This window comes from Xyrauchen texanus, chromosome 32, assembly GCF_025860055.1.
Source record: "Xyrauchen texanus isolate HMW12.3.18 chromosome 32, RBS_HiC_50CHRs, whole genome shotgun sequence".
In the NCBI taxonomy this organism is placed as follows: Eukaryota; Metazoa; Chordata; class Actinopteri; order Cypriniformes; family Catostomidae; genus Xyrauchen; species Xyrauchen texanus.
Window position 1 is genome coordinate 9468611 of NC_068307.1, and position 18855 is coordinate 9487465.

General features: G+C 37.9%; 1 protein-coding gene across 5 annotated transcripts in view; it reads left to right on the forward strand.

Annotated features, from left to right (window-relative positions):
• Positions 1 to 18855, forward strand: part of LOC127625642 (plasma membrane calcium-transporting ATPase 3-like) — a 177312-nt gene that overhangs the window by 84351 nt on the left and 74106 nt on the right. For all 5 annotated transcript variants that reach the window (XM_052100938.1, XM_052100935.1, XM_052100937.1 and 2 more), the window contains exons 3-6: positions 13401 to 13598; positions 14175 to 14432; positions 17603 to 17728; positions 18121 to 18246. In XM_052100938.1, coding sequence (XP_051956898.1) covers positions 13401 to 13598; positions 14175 to 14432; positions 17603 to 17728; positions 18121 to 18246 — 708 coding nt within the window. The remainder of the gene's footprint in view (positions 1 to 13400; positions 13599 to 14174; positions 14433 to 17602; positions 17729 to 18120; positions 18247 to 18855) is intronic.

Sequence of the window (18855 nt, forward strand, 5' to 3'; positions counted from 1 at the left end):
AAAAGTGCTATATAAATGCAATATTCATTCATTCATTCATAAATCTGTGGTAGTACTATGGCACTGGTATAGGCTACTGTGTAGCAAAGAACATGGAACCATCTATTGAATTGTTTCTTTTCTCATTTTAATTTTAAATTAAGATTTGAGAGCAAGAACTGGTTAAATATACTGTTTTTATCATGTTACCTATATCATTACTTTTGTTAACAGCCAGATATTTTCAGATATTTTTATTAAGCAGTTGCGATAACATAGTGCTGCTTGGTTTATATTGATTCATTGCGCCCTCTTGTGGACATAGGAGGCAATGTAGATTTAAAAGTCAAATGTCTTTAAGCTTTTCAGACGGATTTCATAGTGAAATCAGAAACATTTCTTTAGATAAAATCAGTCTTTGCTTACCGAAATTCGAAACACTGCCCCCAGTGGCCAAAGTGGTAATTGTTGATGGGCGTATGGGCATGTGTGAGCTCATTTCCAGGTGTAATGTCCACTGAGGGGTGTCAAAAGCAATTTGTGAAGTGAGTTGATTTTATCCGTACAGGCTGTAATACAGTGAAGAGGAATGCATATTTTATAAACTGAACCCCCAACCCAAACCTAACTATCATTTGAGTAAACATTTTATGTTAGAGGGAAAAATGCAGCCTCAGAATCAGTCACTTCATGGTTTTAACATGAGATCCGAACACAGGTCTCCCACACTGCTGGCACAACCTGCTTCCGGTCACTCCTCAAGTGAAGGTAAACACGTAGTAGCTGATCCAATGATATCTGATAGGAGATGGTGCTTGTCAGTGAGTCCGCATAGTGGAGCCGATCTTAGTGTAGTGGAAGTATCGGAAACAACATGCAGACTTCCCATGTGATCATGCTTTTTCCCCTGCATGAAATAATGTCTTTTAACATTTTTATATAATTCAAATATTTTTTTAATATTTCAGTGAAAAAGTTTATTTGGATTCTCAACTCTGTGGATAGCCCAAATACATTTTACTGGTAATTCTTAATTGCATTCCAGTCAAGAAAACTTTTATCCAAAGCGAATTACAAAAGAGGAATAATACATCATACGTGATTCATCATAAGGAGACAGTGGTACGAAAAGTGCTGCTTTAAAAAAGATTCACTAGCCTCAGAATAGTAGTATCCAAGACAGATTAGAGTGCAACAAGAATATATATATATATATATATATATATATATATGTATGTGTACATATATATATAGGGCTGGCGGTATGGTTTTTTTCTAACCGCGGTTGAAAAGCAAGATATTCCCGCGGTATATCGGCGCATTAAATACATTACATTGGATCAGAGAATTCCCCCCCCGACAGACTTTGGCGCACACATCAGAAGTCGCTTTTGATAGACAGACTTTAAATATTGTCACCTACATCCGAAGAAATAAAACGAGCACAATTTTAAATAGTCAAATTTTCATCAAGCAGTAATTTGGCATGAACTAATCACTGTATAGATTTCCTTATTTAAGATTATTCTCAGATACATTCGCATTGAAGATGGGTCAGACATGATTTTGACCACTTTATTAAGTTTTGTTTTGTAGAAAGCCTTTCTTTAACTTAAAATTTCGTTTTGTATAAATTGTATCTTAATTTTAATCACTGTTTCATTAACTAATTGCCTGGAATTAATAATTAAGAAGCAAATATAGCAGACATATAATCAGCAGCAGGACGTGGAAGCGCCGATGCGATCTCTTGCTGCGTGAGCTCTCTCATAAATGAACCGAAACTCGCGGCTAGGCCTACTGCCTCACAGACATGAGAAATAAATAGAAATCTTAAAATGCATTTTAAACAAAATTCAAAACAAAATGATAAAATTTTAGGCTACAGTAGCCTAGTAGTCAGGTTTGCCGATGTGCGTTACTATTTATTTATTTATTTTTATCCCTGTGCACCAATCGGAAACGGACTTCACTGCTGATATTCTGGGGATACAACATAGCCAATAGGCTATAGCCTACTAGGGACTTTAGCCTTTAAAATATCTTTGCTGCATTGGATCAGTCTCCTTTCTAGAACAGCCAAGAGCTTTCTAGCCTCGCGGCAGCAGCGCCTTGCATCGCTCAGACCTTAAAACAGTCAGCGCCGCGGATGCGGTTTTGAAAATTTATCAAAAAGCGTTGGTGCGGACAGATGAGTTTTGTGATGCGGTTGCGGATTAAATAATAATAGCCCATCCGCGCATCTCTAATACAAATGGAATGTTATTATGTGTCATGGAACATTGCGCTCCCCAACTTCGCGAAAGGTCGGATTTGCTCCATATTTTGATAAGTTTTGTTTAGAAAACCTTGAATCCATGTAGGCTAATATCATTAGACATAATCCATATCATTAGAATCAATGAATCCATGTCATTAGACACAACGAATCCATGTCATTAGACACAACGTGCACACATGTGCAGGCCAATGTTTTTTTTGTTTTTGTTTTTTTGCGGTGACGACGGTGACAAGCTCAGACCCGCGGTTGGAGTCAGGTGACCGCGGTATTGCGGTAATGCGGTAACCGTCCCAGCCCTATATATATATCTATATATATATTTTTTTTAATGAGTGCTCATGTAACTGCTTCATGGATGGAGTTGGGAAAGTAATTTTACCAATGTGGTACATTGAAACCGAAAGTCCGGTAAACTGTTTTGGTTCCTCTTTGTGTGGGTACAACAAGGCGCTGCTCGTTAGCCGACAGCAGGCTTAAGGTGGGAATGTAGCTCTGCAGAAATGATTATAGGTATGCTGGAGCAGACCCAGTTACTGTTCAGTATGCCAGCTTCAGAGCCTTTGATACGTGCATCAACTGGCAGCCAGTGAAGAGAAACAACGAGTGGTGTAACATGCACTGTCTTTGGTTCATTAAAGACCAGATGTGCTGCTGCATTCTGGATCATTTGCAGGGGCCTAATTGCACTTGCAGGGAGGGCTGAAATGAGAGCATTACAGTAGTCCAGTCTAGTTATGACAAGTGACTGAACAAGAAGTTGTGTGGCTTGTTCAGAGAAGAAGGGTCTTATTTTCCTGATTTTGTAGAGTGTAAATGTACATGATCGTGCTCTCTTTGAGATGTGGTTTGTGAAATTGAGTTGGTTATCGATGGTTACCCCTAGATTTCTGACCGTTTTGGAAGTCATTACTGTAGTTGAACCCAGCTGCACTGTGATGTTGTTTTCAACTGCAGGGTTGGCTGGAAAGACGAGGAGCTCAGTCTTTGCTGGGTTAAGTTGCAGGTGGTGTTCCTTCATCCATGTTTGCCAAACAGGCAGAGATTTGAGCAGTCACCGTGGTGTCGTTGGGCTGGAAAGAAAAGTAGAGCTGTGTGTCATCAGTGTAGCAGAGGTACAAGAAACCATGTGCCTGAATGATGGGTTCAAGTGATGCCGTGGTCAAATGGAACAACAAATGGCAGATGCAATTTGCACCCTGGTGAATATAAAGGTAGATGCTATTTACACCCAAGTGCAAATAGTGGCAAATAATATTTGCACCCCAACCCTAGTACAGAAATGGTAGATTCTATTTGCACCCTGATGCAAATAGTGCCAGATACTATTTGCACCCCTATTTATATACTAATATACATTATAGGGGCATCACTGCAGCATGTTTATTGTGTTTATTTAGAGATCCACAGACACAGTACACAAACCCCTACCCTTAAATCTAACCTTAATCTTCCTTTAAAAAAATTAACAATGGTTTTACAACAGTAACAATCGTATCACCATGCTGTTTTGTAGGTTTGGGATCAATGCCTTTTTTCATGCATCGATAATTGGGGGGGGGGGGGTCAGATAGAAATAAGGGTACACATTGCACAATAGTTTTTGTGTTTTCAAACATATTTCTCAACACAACTTTGGTAAGTGTAAGTGGCAAGGTACATTAAAGGGGGTTGCACATGGTACGTGTCTAGCGGATGACATCAGTGGATGATATTTTGTTATATGCATCTTTCAAATAGCCTACACAATGTATTACACCACACATTGGAAAGCACGGCTAATGTTAACATATATCGATGCCTCAAATATATGTAGGTCGTCACATCTAGATGTGTTCATGTTCATCTTTTGTGTTTATGTCTTTCATTTTGAAAAGTAGTTCCATGTCATGTGATTCCCTGTTTCCATGTTAAGTCATGTGATCATCCTGTTTCCCTCATGTTCATTGTGTCTGTTTCCCATTGGTTCATAGTCTTGTTATTGGTTCTATCATGTCATTGGTTTATGCTCATTGTTTTGTTATCTTGTTTAGAGTTCTGTTTGTTCATTGGTTTATGTTTCCCATGTCCATGTATTTAAGTCTCATGTTTCCATTGTGTCTTGGTCAAGTATTGAATGTATTCAATACTTGTTAGTATTGAATACATGTTAGTGTAATGTCATGTCAAGTCAAGTTAAGTCATGTTAGGTCAAGTCTAGTCTAGTCCATGTTTATGTTTTGTTCTCGTTCACGTTAATGAATAAACTGCACTTGGGTTCTAAACTTCATCATCATTGTCTGCTTGCCAGCTAACATTACATATGTAAAATAACCTGCTGATCAATAATCAATATATCAATATTTTATGACATGCCTAGTATTTTTAGTCATATAACAGAAACCACAAAAATAAATGTGGTTACACTATTAACACTATGTTACTGTAGCAACACCATGGTTAATTGAATCAAAATTACAACTGCATTTGGCCAAATATCATGGTTACTGCAATAGTATTATCATAAAACGACATTTATGTGTATTTGTATGTATTAATATAAGTAGTATTAAAGAAAATAATAAGAGTGGAGACAGAAAACAGAATGCGGGGAAAAGAGTTCACTGCAAAAAATGATTTTCTAGACAAGTATTTTTGTCTTGTATTCCTGTCAAATTATCTAAACTTTCTTAAAACACGATTTATTTACTTGTCAAGCAAAATGGGATAAGATATTAAGTCTTGTTTTAAGATAAATCTAACTAAATTTAGTGAACTTTAGACTCAAAACAAGAAAAAAAATCTGCCAATGGGATAAGCAAAATAAACTTGTTTTCCTTTTAAATTAAGTTTATTTTGCTTACCACATTGGCAGATTTTTTTTCTTGTTTTGAGTCTAAAGTTCACTAAATTTAGTCAGATTTATCTTAAAACAAGACTTCATATCTTATCCCATTTTGCTTGACAAGTAAATAAATCGTGTTTTAAGAAAGTTTAGATAATTTGACAGGAATACAAGACAAAAATACTTGTCAAGAAAATCATTTTTTGCAGTGTTGACAATGGCGGAATCGAACCCAGGTCACCTGCATGAAAAGGCACATTTACACCAGCCGTTAATGTTTCCACTAGACACTTGGGGTGCAAATAGTAATGCTATGTGGATGCTATTTACACGTGGGTGCAAATAGTCACTCCGATAACAAATTGATCACAAATTTAAGCAGTTCAATGGAATGTTGAAATGGAGGAAAGCAACAAATAGATTTTGTTGTTTGAAGTAAAACTCACATTATACTGTGCTGAACAGTCAAACAGGAATAGATGTCAACTATCATAAGTAATTAATACCCAAGCACACATGCTAATAATGATTTTTACTTTTTTACTTTGTGAATCGGTTCACAATCTTTGATAAACGCAAAGGAGGATATGGTGTGTGTGCTCTTCTGGTGCGTTTAATGCTAGGGTTTGTCGAGTGATGTTGTGAGGAAATGATGGACATGCTGTTCATAAAGAAAGAGAGTGTGTGTAGCTGTAGGGGGTGTAGCTGGCTCTTCTCCAGACTGCCACAGCCCTTATGCTGTCCATGTGTTCAGGATATTTCTCTCCCACCTCTTATCCTGAACAAGATGACTGATGACTGAACAAAAATGCCTGATTTTAAAGATGGATTTTATCACTAAGTGTGGCAGTCACTGGGCACAATTTCTGCATCCAAGATTCCAGGTTTGAATCTCAGAAAAGTGGATTATCTCATACTTATGGAGGTTAATAATGTTCCTTCCCTTCCTTTGACTTTCCTTTCTCTGTTTTATGTCCTTAAACAAGATTTCTACTCCCGTATTGCCCAAAATGTTTGACAATTCACTGTATTGCTGTGTCTTAGTAAAGATGTCTCGTGACTGCAAATATTTGGTGATGACACAATGCTGCTGCAGATAACTCATCAAATCTCTCCTTCAGTCTTATTTATTTTAGATTGGTCGTGTATATTTGTCTTGTCTGTTGTGTGTAGGACTTTATACTTACTTCAACACCATATAGCACAGATCAAGGTGATTATATTGGGTCAATATAAAGCAAATGATAGGCTGCCCTCTCTTTTTGTCTTTCTCTTTCTGTTTCTCTGTTGTGTAGTCACTTGTGTGGCAAGGTTGGAATGCAGCCTGTTGTGCTTAGTTGTCAGCCCGGCCTCCTGATCTCTGTGGCTCTATTAATGATCTCTTCCATTACCATCACAACCGTCTCCCCACAGCACCCTCTTTCAAAGTCTCTGCTTCTGTCACCTTGCCACCAGCCCCCCGGCAACAGCCTCCCAGTTGACTGCAGTTGTCTGGAGGCAGTCAGCTCTTGTTAGCCTCTAGCATATAAATACATGAATAATGTTTGGGTGCCTCTACTTGATTATCTTGAAAAGGCCTTACTTTAGTGGGTTATAATTATTGTTTGCAAATTGCAGGCTCTTGCTCCTGATACTTTTGGTTTAAAGGCTTTAAGATGGACATCTGCATTCTTTTTCCCACTCCACCCAAGACCCAATCTCTCCAACCTCTCCCTGCTCTCTGACCAGACAGGACTGATTTGCATGGCTAGCCGCTGTTCCAAATTGAAACCATTCTGTTTGACAGGCTTGGATTCCGTCTTTGTTGAATGTCCAAGTGGTCCTAGTGAGTCTGGAGTTTTATGGGAATACGTTGGTAGAGCATCCTGTAAACCAGTGGTTCTCAGAGTATGGGGCGGAGGTATTGTGGGGGTTGGGGGCAAATTTGCCATGGTGACAATACAAGGAATAACTAATGTACGAAATAAATTTTTTCACCTTATGTGGTATTAGGTGCTGCACCTATGTAAACAAAGATGTTCTTACGTGCACTCCTAATTTGATTGGTTGAAGAGGAACAATTCAGTGTATTAACATTTCAATTTCGGTCTCTCCTTTAAACAGCTCTATCGTATGGCTTCAGTAGACTTGAAATATAGCGCACAAGTGATATGGACTTTTATGGTGCGTTTGACAGTCACAATCATGATCCTCTCAACCCTCAATCTTGTGTTTCACAGATGAACAAATCATGCTGGTTTAGAACAAGGAGTGTGAGTAAATGCTAAATAATTTTTTTGGTGAGCTATTATTACATGTTAACATCACTATATATATATATATATATATATATATATATATATATATATATATACAGTGAGGAAAATAAGTATTTGAACACCCTGCTATTTTGCAAGTTCTCCCACTTAGAAATCATGGAGGGGTCTGAAATTGTCATCGTAGGTGCATGTCCACTGTGAGAGACATAATCTAAAAAAAATCCAGAAATCACAATGTATGATTTTTTAACTATTTATTTGTATGATACAGCTGCAAATAAGTATTTGAACACCTGAGAAAATCAATGTTAATATTTGGTACAGTAGCCTTTGTTTGCAATTACAGAGGTCAAACGTTTCCTGTAGTTTTTCACCAGGTTTGCACACACTGCAGGAGGGATTTTGGCCCACTCCTCCACACAGATCTTCTCTAGATCAGTCAGGTTTCTGGGCTGTCGCTGAGAAACACGGAGTTTGAGCTCCCTCCAAAGATTCTCTATTGGGTTTAGGTCTGGAGACTGGTTAGGCCACGGCAGAACCTTGATATGCTTCTTACAGAGCCACTCCTTGGTTATCCTGGCTGTGTGCTTCGGGTCATTGTCATGTTGGAAGACCCAGCCTCGACCCATCTTCAATGCTCTAACTGAGGGAAGGAGGTTGTTCCCCAAAATCTCGCAATACATGGCCCCGGTCATCCTCTCCTTAATACAGTGCAGTCAGCCCTGTCCCATGTGCAGAAAAACACCCCCAAAGCATGATGCTACCACCCCCATGCTTCACAGTAGGGATGGTGTTCTTGGGATGGTACTCATCATTCTTCTTCCTCCAAACACGGTTAGTGGAATTATGACCAAAAAGTTCTATTTTGGTCTCATCTGACCACATGACTTTCTCCCATGACTCCTCTGAATCATCCAAATGGTCATTGGCAAACTTAAGACGGGCCTTGACATGTGCTGGTTTAAGCAGGGGAACCTTCCGTGCCATGCATGATTTCAAACCATGACGTCTTAGTGTATTACCAACAGTAACCTTGGAAACGGTGGTCCCAGCTCTTTTCAGGTCATTTACCAGCTCCTCCCGTGTAGTTCTGGGCTGATTTCTCACCTTTCTTAGGATCATTGAGTCCCCACGAGGTGAGATCTTGCATGGAGCCCCAGTCCGAGGGAGATTGACAGTCATGTTTAGCTTCTTCCATTTTCTAATGATTGCTCCAACAGTGGACCTTTTTTCACCAAGCTGCTTGGCAATTTCCCCGTAGCCCTTTCCAGCCTTGTGGAGGTGTACAATTTTGTCTCTAGTGTCTTTGGACAGCTCTTTGGTCTTGGCCATGTTAGTAGTTGGATTCTTACTGATTGTATGGGGTGGACAGGTGTCTTTATGCACCTAACAACCTCAAACAGGTGCATCTAATTTAGGATAATAAATGGAGTGGAGGTGTACATTTTAAAGGCAGACTAACAGGTCTTTGAGGGTCAGAATTCTAGCTGATAGACAGGTGTTCAAATACTTATTTGCAGCTGTATCATACAAATAAATAGTTAAAAAATCATACATTGTGATTTCTGGATTTTTTTTTAGATTATGTCTCTCACAGTGGACATGCACCTACGATGACAATTTCAGACCCCTCCATGATTTCTAAGTGGGAGAACTTGCAAAATAGCAGGGTGTTCAAATACTTATTTTCCTCACTGTATATATATATATATATATATATATATATATATATATATATATTGAAAATCATATAATGATTATATATATAAGAATATAAACTGAGAATATTTTTTATCTTATTATTATTTAACCAAAAATTTACAGTAAAAGTAAAAAGTAAAAGTTTTTTACTATCTCAAAAGGGGGGCGTGATCAACAAAAATTGTGAACCACTGCCGTAACCAGAGGTCATCTATTAGGGATGGGTCATGATTGTCGATTAGTTGACTTGTTGTTTTTTCAGTGTCCTAGTACAAGCGTTGCGTTTTTAAGATTCTGTGTCAAGTTCTGTGTCAAAATAGTGCAACATTTAAAATATCCATTCTGTTTCATTTTGCTGCACTCTATCTAGCTGTTTTTGAATGCAAGAATGGATCTTATGTGAACTACTCAAAAGAAATGTGTCTGATCAGATGAAGCCAAAACCTGCCTAATATATGTAGGGGTGTAACTGTTTATCGTGGGACGATACTTCGCGTTTCAAAAATGTGATGATGCACATTGTGGAGATGGGAATTTATTTCTTTATTATAATTATTTTAGCATCTGTTCTTTCCAATACACCCGACACCCTATACCTACGGAACGCGGGCATGAAACTGCTTCATTGCACACAAGGAGCTCTAAAATACTAGTAGCCACCGGTGTTGTACAAAGAGTTTGAATGAAACTGTGGAAACTGAAAGGGAAACCAATCCAGCAGTGGGAGAGAAATGCGCCTTTTTAGTGCAAGGGATCGAATATCCATTTGAAGTGTGAGAGTGACCTGCTCTGACTGCTCGAGAGAAAATTAATGTTTACAGAGGTTTAATAATAGTGCCATATTAATAAATCTACTATATAGAGTATAATAAAGGTCAAGGAATATAATCATTATGTCAGATGTCATGTCTGATTTGATTGCATTAGTAAATTATTATTATTAAACTGGATGAGCACGCACAAGAATATTTAGATGTAATCGGAGACAATATTATTTTAGAAAAATAAAGTTTTTAAAGTAGAAACATTTTAAATGTACAGTATGTAATCAGTAACAGTGTGCAAGCACCATATCTATCTATCTAACATAATTCCGTATTTTCAGTTAATATTTCCATTCTATGTCCCCATTGCCTTGTTCTGGGCTGAGTTTTTGTCCCAGTACATCTCTGTTGGATCATTTAGCACTTTTAAGAACAGTACTTTTTGCAAATTTTAAAGGAAAGGAACAGTTTTGCATCTGTCTTTAAAGCAATAATAATAATAAAAAAAACTTTCATTCTTAAATATTCTTGATTCAAGCTAAGTTTAAAGAATCGTGATGTGAACCTTGAGTTCAGTATTGTGAACTGAATCGTGAGATGAGTGAACCATTACACCCCTAGAAATGTGCAATTTTGAAAATCCCCAAGAGCTTCTTCTAAGAAAGTGGGTATGAATATCTAGCCAACATAGTGGAACATTCTTGAAATGCTTATAGAAACGTAACTTCTACTCCATATTCCACAGGGAGGGCCAGGATTCCCAATCCTGTAAATGTCAACACACATCCAAATCACTCAGAGGCCGGCCTGGATTGGACTGTTATTGAACAGAGAGATAAATAGATGGGGAGACACAAAGACAATCTCTGGAAAATCAATTATGACCTTCAGCTGGTTTTGGGTAGAGTGCAAACAGAGGGATTGCTTGATTACTGAACCATGGCCCGGTGATATAGAAATGTTGGGTCAAAACAATAAAGAAAATAAAACCTGTGTTGACTTTGAAAGTGCAGATTATGAACATGCTGAGGTAGAATCTGAAGACATTTTTTGTTGGGCCATGCTGATACAATCTTGTTGATATATCACAATATTTTTTCACACAGTATTGTATTGATACTTTAGATCACTGTATACATATTTTTATTTATTTAATTGTGTATGCATATCATGTGCAACATTTTAATATTGAAGAAGCATTATAAAGCGCAAACTCTGTGACGATAGTTGTATTTTGGAAATGGTTATCGCAAAAATCTATATAAAGGTTTTAATCTATATAAAATCTATATATGCTAATATATATATATATATATATATATTAACACAATATTACTGTAGTAACACCATTGTTAATATCATCAAATCTATTTTTTCTGCCAAAAAATCATGGTTACTTCAATATTACTATAGTAATAACTTTATATAATTTCAATTATGTATTATAAATATTAAGAGTGGAGTCAAGAAACAGAATGGGAAAAATAATAAGCCAAATGCAGAACTGAACCCTGGTCTTACAGACACCGGCACACTAATGTTATGATCCACGCCATTGGAGCGACACTCTCAACGCACTTTGTTGTGCATTTCTATGTTGTTAAAAGACTATTGCCGTTACATACATCACTTTGAAAAATAATCAATGTTATCAAGCTTTGGGGCAACATTGGTTAAAAGCAAATATTAACTACTAATAAAATACTAAGACGTAACCTACAGGTTTGAGCTGCATAGCTTTTCTGATTATTACATGTGTAGCGTAAAAATGTTATACAAATAATGTGGTCACAGTACTATTTTCCACCAAATTCAATGGAATATTGTATAATATTTGATTTGATAGGTATTGTGCTCCCATAAATTATGATTCTTCTATCGTTTTTATTGCCAGGACAATATAACATAATATGAGATAATATTATACAAATAAGTTAATTAATTCACATTTGATAATCTTGTTTAAAAATAGAAAACATGAGCTAGCACAGGTTTAGAGTCTTAACAGTTTTTGGAAGTCACAATTGTTTGAATATGCGGTCTAATGATGCTCATAACATCTGTGCATATGTATAAAAATACTCACAAATGATCATTCTCTCTATTAAAAAAAGAAAATTAGAAAGCTTACACTGGTTGACTACCCACTGTATATATAATTTGTTTTATCCCTCTGTGTTCCTCTGAGGACTTTTAATGAGTAAGTCCTTACAATTGTCCAAGTTCTTATTTGATACTCTGGTTCTTATCAAAAACCTCAGTAGCTAGTTTTCTGCTCATTATCCTCCCTGGAATCCTTTCTGCAGTGTCAACCATGAACACGCTGGTCAGTCAGCTCTGTGAGGAGGAATGAACACTCACAGTCCTCGCCCTACTTGCTCCCCTATTCCTTAGTTGCATAAAAATATATGTAGCTGTATTTACAGGATACGCTGCCTTTTCGAAGACCTGCTGTTGACAGAAAATGCTTAATTGTATCTTATCTTTCCACAACTTGTGAATTAGGATTGATTTTAAGCAAGTGTTATCTTGGTAGCTTGGTAGTACGGACACTTTTTTTTTTTTAGCAAAAAAATGACTAACCTTGTTTCAAAATGGTTTGTGCGCTATTTCCATTTTAAGAAATTTATATTTTGCCTAAACCCTCCCAAGCCCCATGTACTAGTTTCTGGTTGATTAAAGCAAAGGCTAAATCTCATTCAATATTCTGGGTTTATCGGCTACAAGCACTCCCTGCTCTCAACACTGATTAATTGTTCCGCTGCTCATATAAACCTTGACATACATATCCATGATAATCCACCTGAAATGCAAAAATATCTGACTGCATTTATTGTGTGGTGTGTGTGTGTGTGTGTGTGTGTGTGTGCTTAAAATAATAACATTATGAAGGTGTACAATTACTGTTTCAACACCTACTGCAAAAGCAGATTCTTGCACTGATATAAAGTTGCCTTGGCATGGAGAACATTTTAAAATTAATTGGTTTCATTCAGGCATGCTTAGCTGTTTCCATATTAAATGAAGCAGGGTGTGCTATTAGTCGGGCTGGCTGCTCCCTGACACATCTAAGTTTTTTTTTTAATGGTTGTTTTGAATTATGCACACAGAAAAGCAAATGACTATAGCTTTTCAACGATTCATCTCATTTGTCTGCAGCCACTATGGTCTAAAAAGCAAATGAGCCACAAATAAGGTGGTGCATTGAAAGGACTTATTGTTTCACTCCTATCAATGATTTCAAAATGCTAGCTTCCATATGTCTCCTGTTGTCTACAAATTTACCAAAAAGCTACTTTTTACAGAGTCTGACATACCACATTTTAATGTTCCTGTGTTTTTATAAAGCAGTAAGGCATTGCACACTGTGTTAGTCATTTTTGAAGTTGAACACACTTTACCACCAAGTAATGTAGTTCTTTAGCTTAACAGTAGTTGTTTTTATTGATTTATAGGCCTGGCACATACTGTATATAATGTTGAATTATATTGCTTTGCAGTTACAAGTGTGTGTATAATGGCAGTATCGGTTATCATCTAATCAGATTTCAAAGTCGTAACTATTCCTTTTATAATATTTTTTGTATTTTTTGCAGGACTCTCTGAAAACACTACTGACTTGGAAAAACGCCATGCAGCATTCGGTAAAAATTTCATCCCACCCAAGAAGCCCAAGACCTTTCTGCAGCTGGTATGGGAAGCGCTACAGGATGTCACCCTCATTATTCTGGAGGTGGCAGCCATTATTTCCCTGGGCCTGTCCTTCTACCACCCAACAGGGAAAAGCAGCGACTGTGAGTTTCCAATCACTCTGTTTGAACATAGTTGGATAGCTTTAGATCAGAGCTCAGAGAATACTCAGCAAAACAAAGTTTTGTTCAGAGACTTGTCCCAGGTTTTTCCATTTGATCCGGACATTGTTGGTGACTCAACTTTTGCCGTCTTATTTTTTAATCACGGCTTCATTTAGGACTTTTGACCATTAGCCGCACTCTGAATGCTGGAGAACTTGAATTTGGCTGTGACTTCAGGCTCTTCCTAATACCCATATGGCTCAAACCAAAAGGCTGACCTTGAACAGTCATGACATTCTCCAGGAGGAAATTAGGTCAATGATGTTTAAATCTGTGATGAAACATGTTTCTGGCAAGAGAAAGCTTTCCGAGAAGAGATTCCTAATAAAACAAAAGCATGCTGCTGCTGTTATTGCTTTGTTTCCTAATGGTCCCAAAAGGTTATATGAACCTCTTTAAGATTGTATTTGGCTTAGGTTATTAAGATAAAGATTTTGTATCACTGGATGTATCAAGAATATACATTTAGAAATGTGTCAAATTGATTTTCTCTCTGTGTTTTTTTTATTATTCCAGACTGTGGCCAAGTATCTGGAGGTGTGGAGGATGAGGGTGAGGCTCAGGCAGGCTGGATTGAAGGGGCTGCCATCTTGTTCTCGGTCATTATCGTGGTGCTGGTGACCGCCTTCAATGACTGGAGTAAAGAAAAGCAGTTCCGAGGGCTGCAGAGCCGCATCGAGCAGGAACAGAAGTTCACAGTCATCCGTCAGGGTCAGGTCATCCAGATCCCAGTTGCTGAAATCGTCGTTGGAGATATCGCACAAATCAAATACGGTGAGATTCACGTCTCAAGAATTTGATCTCAGCTGAGAGAAGACAAAATATGGTATGAGCACTATTTGAACAGGATTCATTTTCAAAACAATGTTTGAGCTACAATTATTTGTAGAACGTTTGTAATTTCATCCAGTGATACACGCAGTATTGAGATCTCTGTAGTTTCTTCTAAGATGCTAGCTTCTATTGTCTGAATGTGAGGGTTACAGAAGGTCTTATGCTCTGGATAAGTTAATCACAAAAAACCCTAAAATAATCAAGACTTGTATATGTGTATAGATGGAAATAGTAAGGAATTTTATGATTCTGGTTCAGATTCTGATTCCTCTTAAAGCTGTTGATTGTAATCTTTTAGATGTTGAAATAATTTTTCATATCTAAAAAGAGCCTACTCTGCACTGACTACACAGACTACACTGGTTTTAGTGTAAACTAAAAAGTAGCTCTTCTGAGTAATTGGTTAGGGAATTGGACTACGCTGGTCACGCTAGATGTTTTGCACTGTAGATTTAGTAGCGTGTTGCAGCGGTGCAAAAATAAAGGGATAGTGTGACAGGGCGGAGGGCGGGGCCGGGTGGTGATTCTGCATACCCGGTCCCATATCAGGCTAATTAAGCCTCAGAGAGGGATAAAGGCCGACTGCGGATGGTGGTGCGACAGAGAGAGATCGTTTACGGGCAGATGACCGTCGTGTGTTTATGTTTGTGTCTTTTGGTTTATTTTGTCATTAAACTATTATTTATATTGTCAAGCCGGTTCTCGCCTCCTCCTTTCCCTTGTTCCCTTTACAGATAGTTCACCCAAAAATAATTTTCTCACCCTCATGCCATCCCAGATGTGTATGACTTTCTTTCTTCTGCTGAACACAAACAAAGAATATCTCAGCTCTGTAGTTGCATACATTGCAAGTAAATTGTTACCAGGACTCCAAAAGCTCTAAAAAGATAAATTAAGTCAAAGACTCCAGGGGTTTAATCAATGTCTTCTGAAGCGATCCATTTGGTTTTTGGTAAGAGCAGACCAAAATTCAACTTTTTCACTTTACATCTTGTCATTGCAGTGTCTGGACATGATCATGTTTTCAAGCTCGATCACACTTCATAGCGCTTGATGCATGCGCAGAGCGCTAGATTTTACATTCTTTCTTCTGCAGAACACAAACAAAGAATATCTCAGCACTGTAGTTCCATACATTTCAAGTAAATTGTTACCAGAACTACAAAAGCTCTAAAAAGATAAAGTAAGTCAAAAACTCCAGGGGTTTAATCAATGTCTTCTGAAGCAATACATTTGGTTTTGGGTAAGAGCAGACTTTTTTTATCTCCTTTTTGGAGTTCTGGTCACCATTCTCTTGCATTGTATGGACCTACAGAGCTGAGCTATTCTTCTAAATATCTTTGTTTGTGTCCAGCAGAAGAAAGAAATTTATACACATCTGGGGTGGAATGAGGTTGAGTAAATGAATACGTTTACATGGACACCAGAAAGTAGCGTATTACATTTACATTTATGCATTTGGCAGACGCTTTTATCCAAAGCGACTTACAGAGCCCTTATTACAGGGACAATCCCCCTGGAGCAACCTGGAGTTAAGTGTCTTGCTCAAGGACACAATGGTGGTGGCTGTGGGGCTTGAACCAGTGTCTTGCTGATTACCAGATTATCAGTTATGTGCTTAGACCACTACACCACCACCACTCCACATTTTGAGAGAAAGCAGCTTTCCGGTTTACATGCACTGTGTAAGTGGCGTAGTCTTTACTCCTGTAAACATATAGCTCGATCATTAAGCAGCTTTCTCTACAGCAACATATTACCGAAGACTTTAATATTTTATTTTCTGTTGCTTTGCTTTATTTCCTGATATATTTCAGAGTTGTTGCTGTGTTTGTTGTCGTACCTTTCTATCGCGATCTGCAGCAGAATTGCTCTTCAATAGTGGGGTTTCTCTTTACATGAAACTTTGGGATTCTCTCAATGTACCAGCATATATACCCAAACGTGAGAGACTGTCAATATTTTACAGTGGTGTTTATAAATGGGTATAGTTTATAGTGTATGTGCTTTTCCCACTGTACTCCCAGAAATGTTTTGTTGACTTGTTGTTGGGCTCCATCCTATGATATTTGTTATTCAGTTTGTTTCTCCTCAAGAAAGCTAGTCCAGGTGAGAATCCAGGTGTATTAAACTGCATTCTCTTATTCCCTTAAAAAGCATAAGGAAATCAGCGTTCTTGTTTACTTTACGTTTCAGAATGCCTCTTTTTGCAAAAACCCTGGAATAAACAATTTTCTTAAATGCATGTAAATGTGGTCAGTGATGAGAGAATTATTTTATGGGGTGAACTAAAACTTTAAGGTGTGGGAGACACTGTCAGCATATTTTAGGATGATGTTCTGTCTAAATTGGCTTAAGAGTGCACATTCAAGAAACGTGAAAGGAACCGAATGTAATGAAAATCATTACAACCACTTTATATGTGATATGTTTAAAGCATATAATTAAGAAAAGGTCAAAACAAAGCAGCGTTGTGATAAAAATAATGTACTTCAATCACAGACATTCTTTTTCAGACAGGAAACGATTTCTAAGAAGACCCCAGTGTTAGATGGCAAACAGTAGGTAGATGGACAAAAGGCTGTAAACAAATGCTAACCTTATTGTAAATGTTGATTCATGTCAACACTATAGTTTATCTAGATGTGGCCCATTACCATACAGCACTGACTGTACTGCTGTTACTGTATTCAGTCATCTCTGCCATATTTATTTCTACAAGTGCTGTGGCATTTATAAAGCATAGTTTTCCCCAAGAACCTTTGCCTTTTCATTAAACCTCAGAGGCGAGTGCCTCAGTGAATTCTCCAGTGGTTTTGACAGATCATATGTGACTGCTGGTCAGAGGATCTTCGCTAAGAGACAAAGCATGGCTTATGACTCATGCTTAGCGGCTTGTGTGAGTCACTGCTGCTCATGATGCCTGCAACGTGGGCGATGCGTGGAGGGTCCAAGAGCCATAGGAGAGATCTGTCATGGTCCCCAAACCAGCCTCTGTTTGGTTCCTTTTGTTGAATTGCTGAGTGTGTCTCTCTTTTTTTCTATCTATCATTCCTCTATCTTAAAGCTATTCATGTGCACCACACAAACCCCTTGTTCTGTTCCATCAGGTGACCTTCTCCCAGCTGATGGTATCTTGATCCAGGGTAATGACCTAAAGATTGATGAAAGCTCTCTGACTGGGGAGTCTGACCATGTCCGCAAATCTCTGGAGAAGGACCCCATGCTCCTTTCTGGTGAGATGGAGTGTCTCTTTTCTTTGTTTTTATCATTATGTTGAACTTGTATTACTGAAAGTATCTTAAACAAATGGGTAAGTAAAGCCCCACTCTTTCTAGAAACACATCAGCTGCTTTGCTCTTGTTTGAAGTATTGTCATTTAGTAGGTAAGTATGGTTGTAATTTAGCAGATGCTTTTTTTCAAAGTGTCTTACAGTACACACTAGAGGGACATTCCCGCTGGAGCAGCCTGGGCTTAAGTGTTTGCTTAAGGACACAATTGTGATTTCTTATGACCTGCTTCTTGTGAGACTCAAACCTCAAAGCTTCTAGCTACGAACCCTGAGACTATTGTGAAAACTTTTGTTTTGTAAGATTTTATGGTGGTTGTCTTTCTGCTTTCATTTAGGAACTCATGTGATGGAGGGATCTGGCAGAATGGTGGTCTCTGCTGTGGGCATGAACTCTCAGACTGGAATTATTGTCACCCTCTTGGGTGCCACCGGTGAGGATGAGGAGAAGAAGGTGAAGAAAGGTGAATATCTGATTTACTTTCATTCTCATTTGGATAATGCCCTCCCTGTTTATGTGAGTTAACCAGTCTACCAATCTAGTTGGGAGGTCAACTTTCCATCATTACTACCAGAGGTGAGAGACGTTTCAGTGATTTGCCGGACAGTTTCTCTTCCTCCAAAACGTCTGCTACCCTTAAACCCTCTGCCGAGGTTTAAATTCTAAATCTATTTGCGGTCTAATCAATGGAGACAAATCCATTACTGTGACCGAAATAACCCCCTGAGTTTCATACTTGTAAGAAACTCTGTTTCTTTAAAGAAACCTTGTACTCAATAAGGCCTTTACCTTACATTTTCTTTGATTTATTTATTTTATTTTATTTTAGATTTGTCTTTTAGCTCAAGCTCTTTTAAATTTGAGCAGCTCCTTACAAATTGGTTTAACATATTAGGCAATACCAGGCTGATTTTGTTTTCAGAAAATCAAAGGTTTTGTAAACACCACACACATGACAGATGATTATGATAATTGAATAGAGAAACCAAGGTATTCCCATCACATTGTTTTATTTTTCCGGTTTAGCATTAAATATACCTCCTCTGGGAGATGAGCTGGGACTGGCTTTACT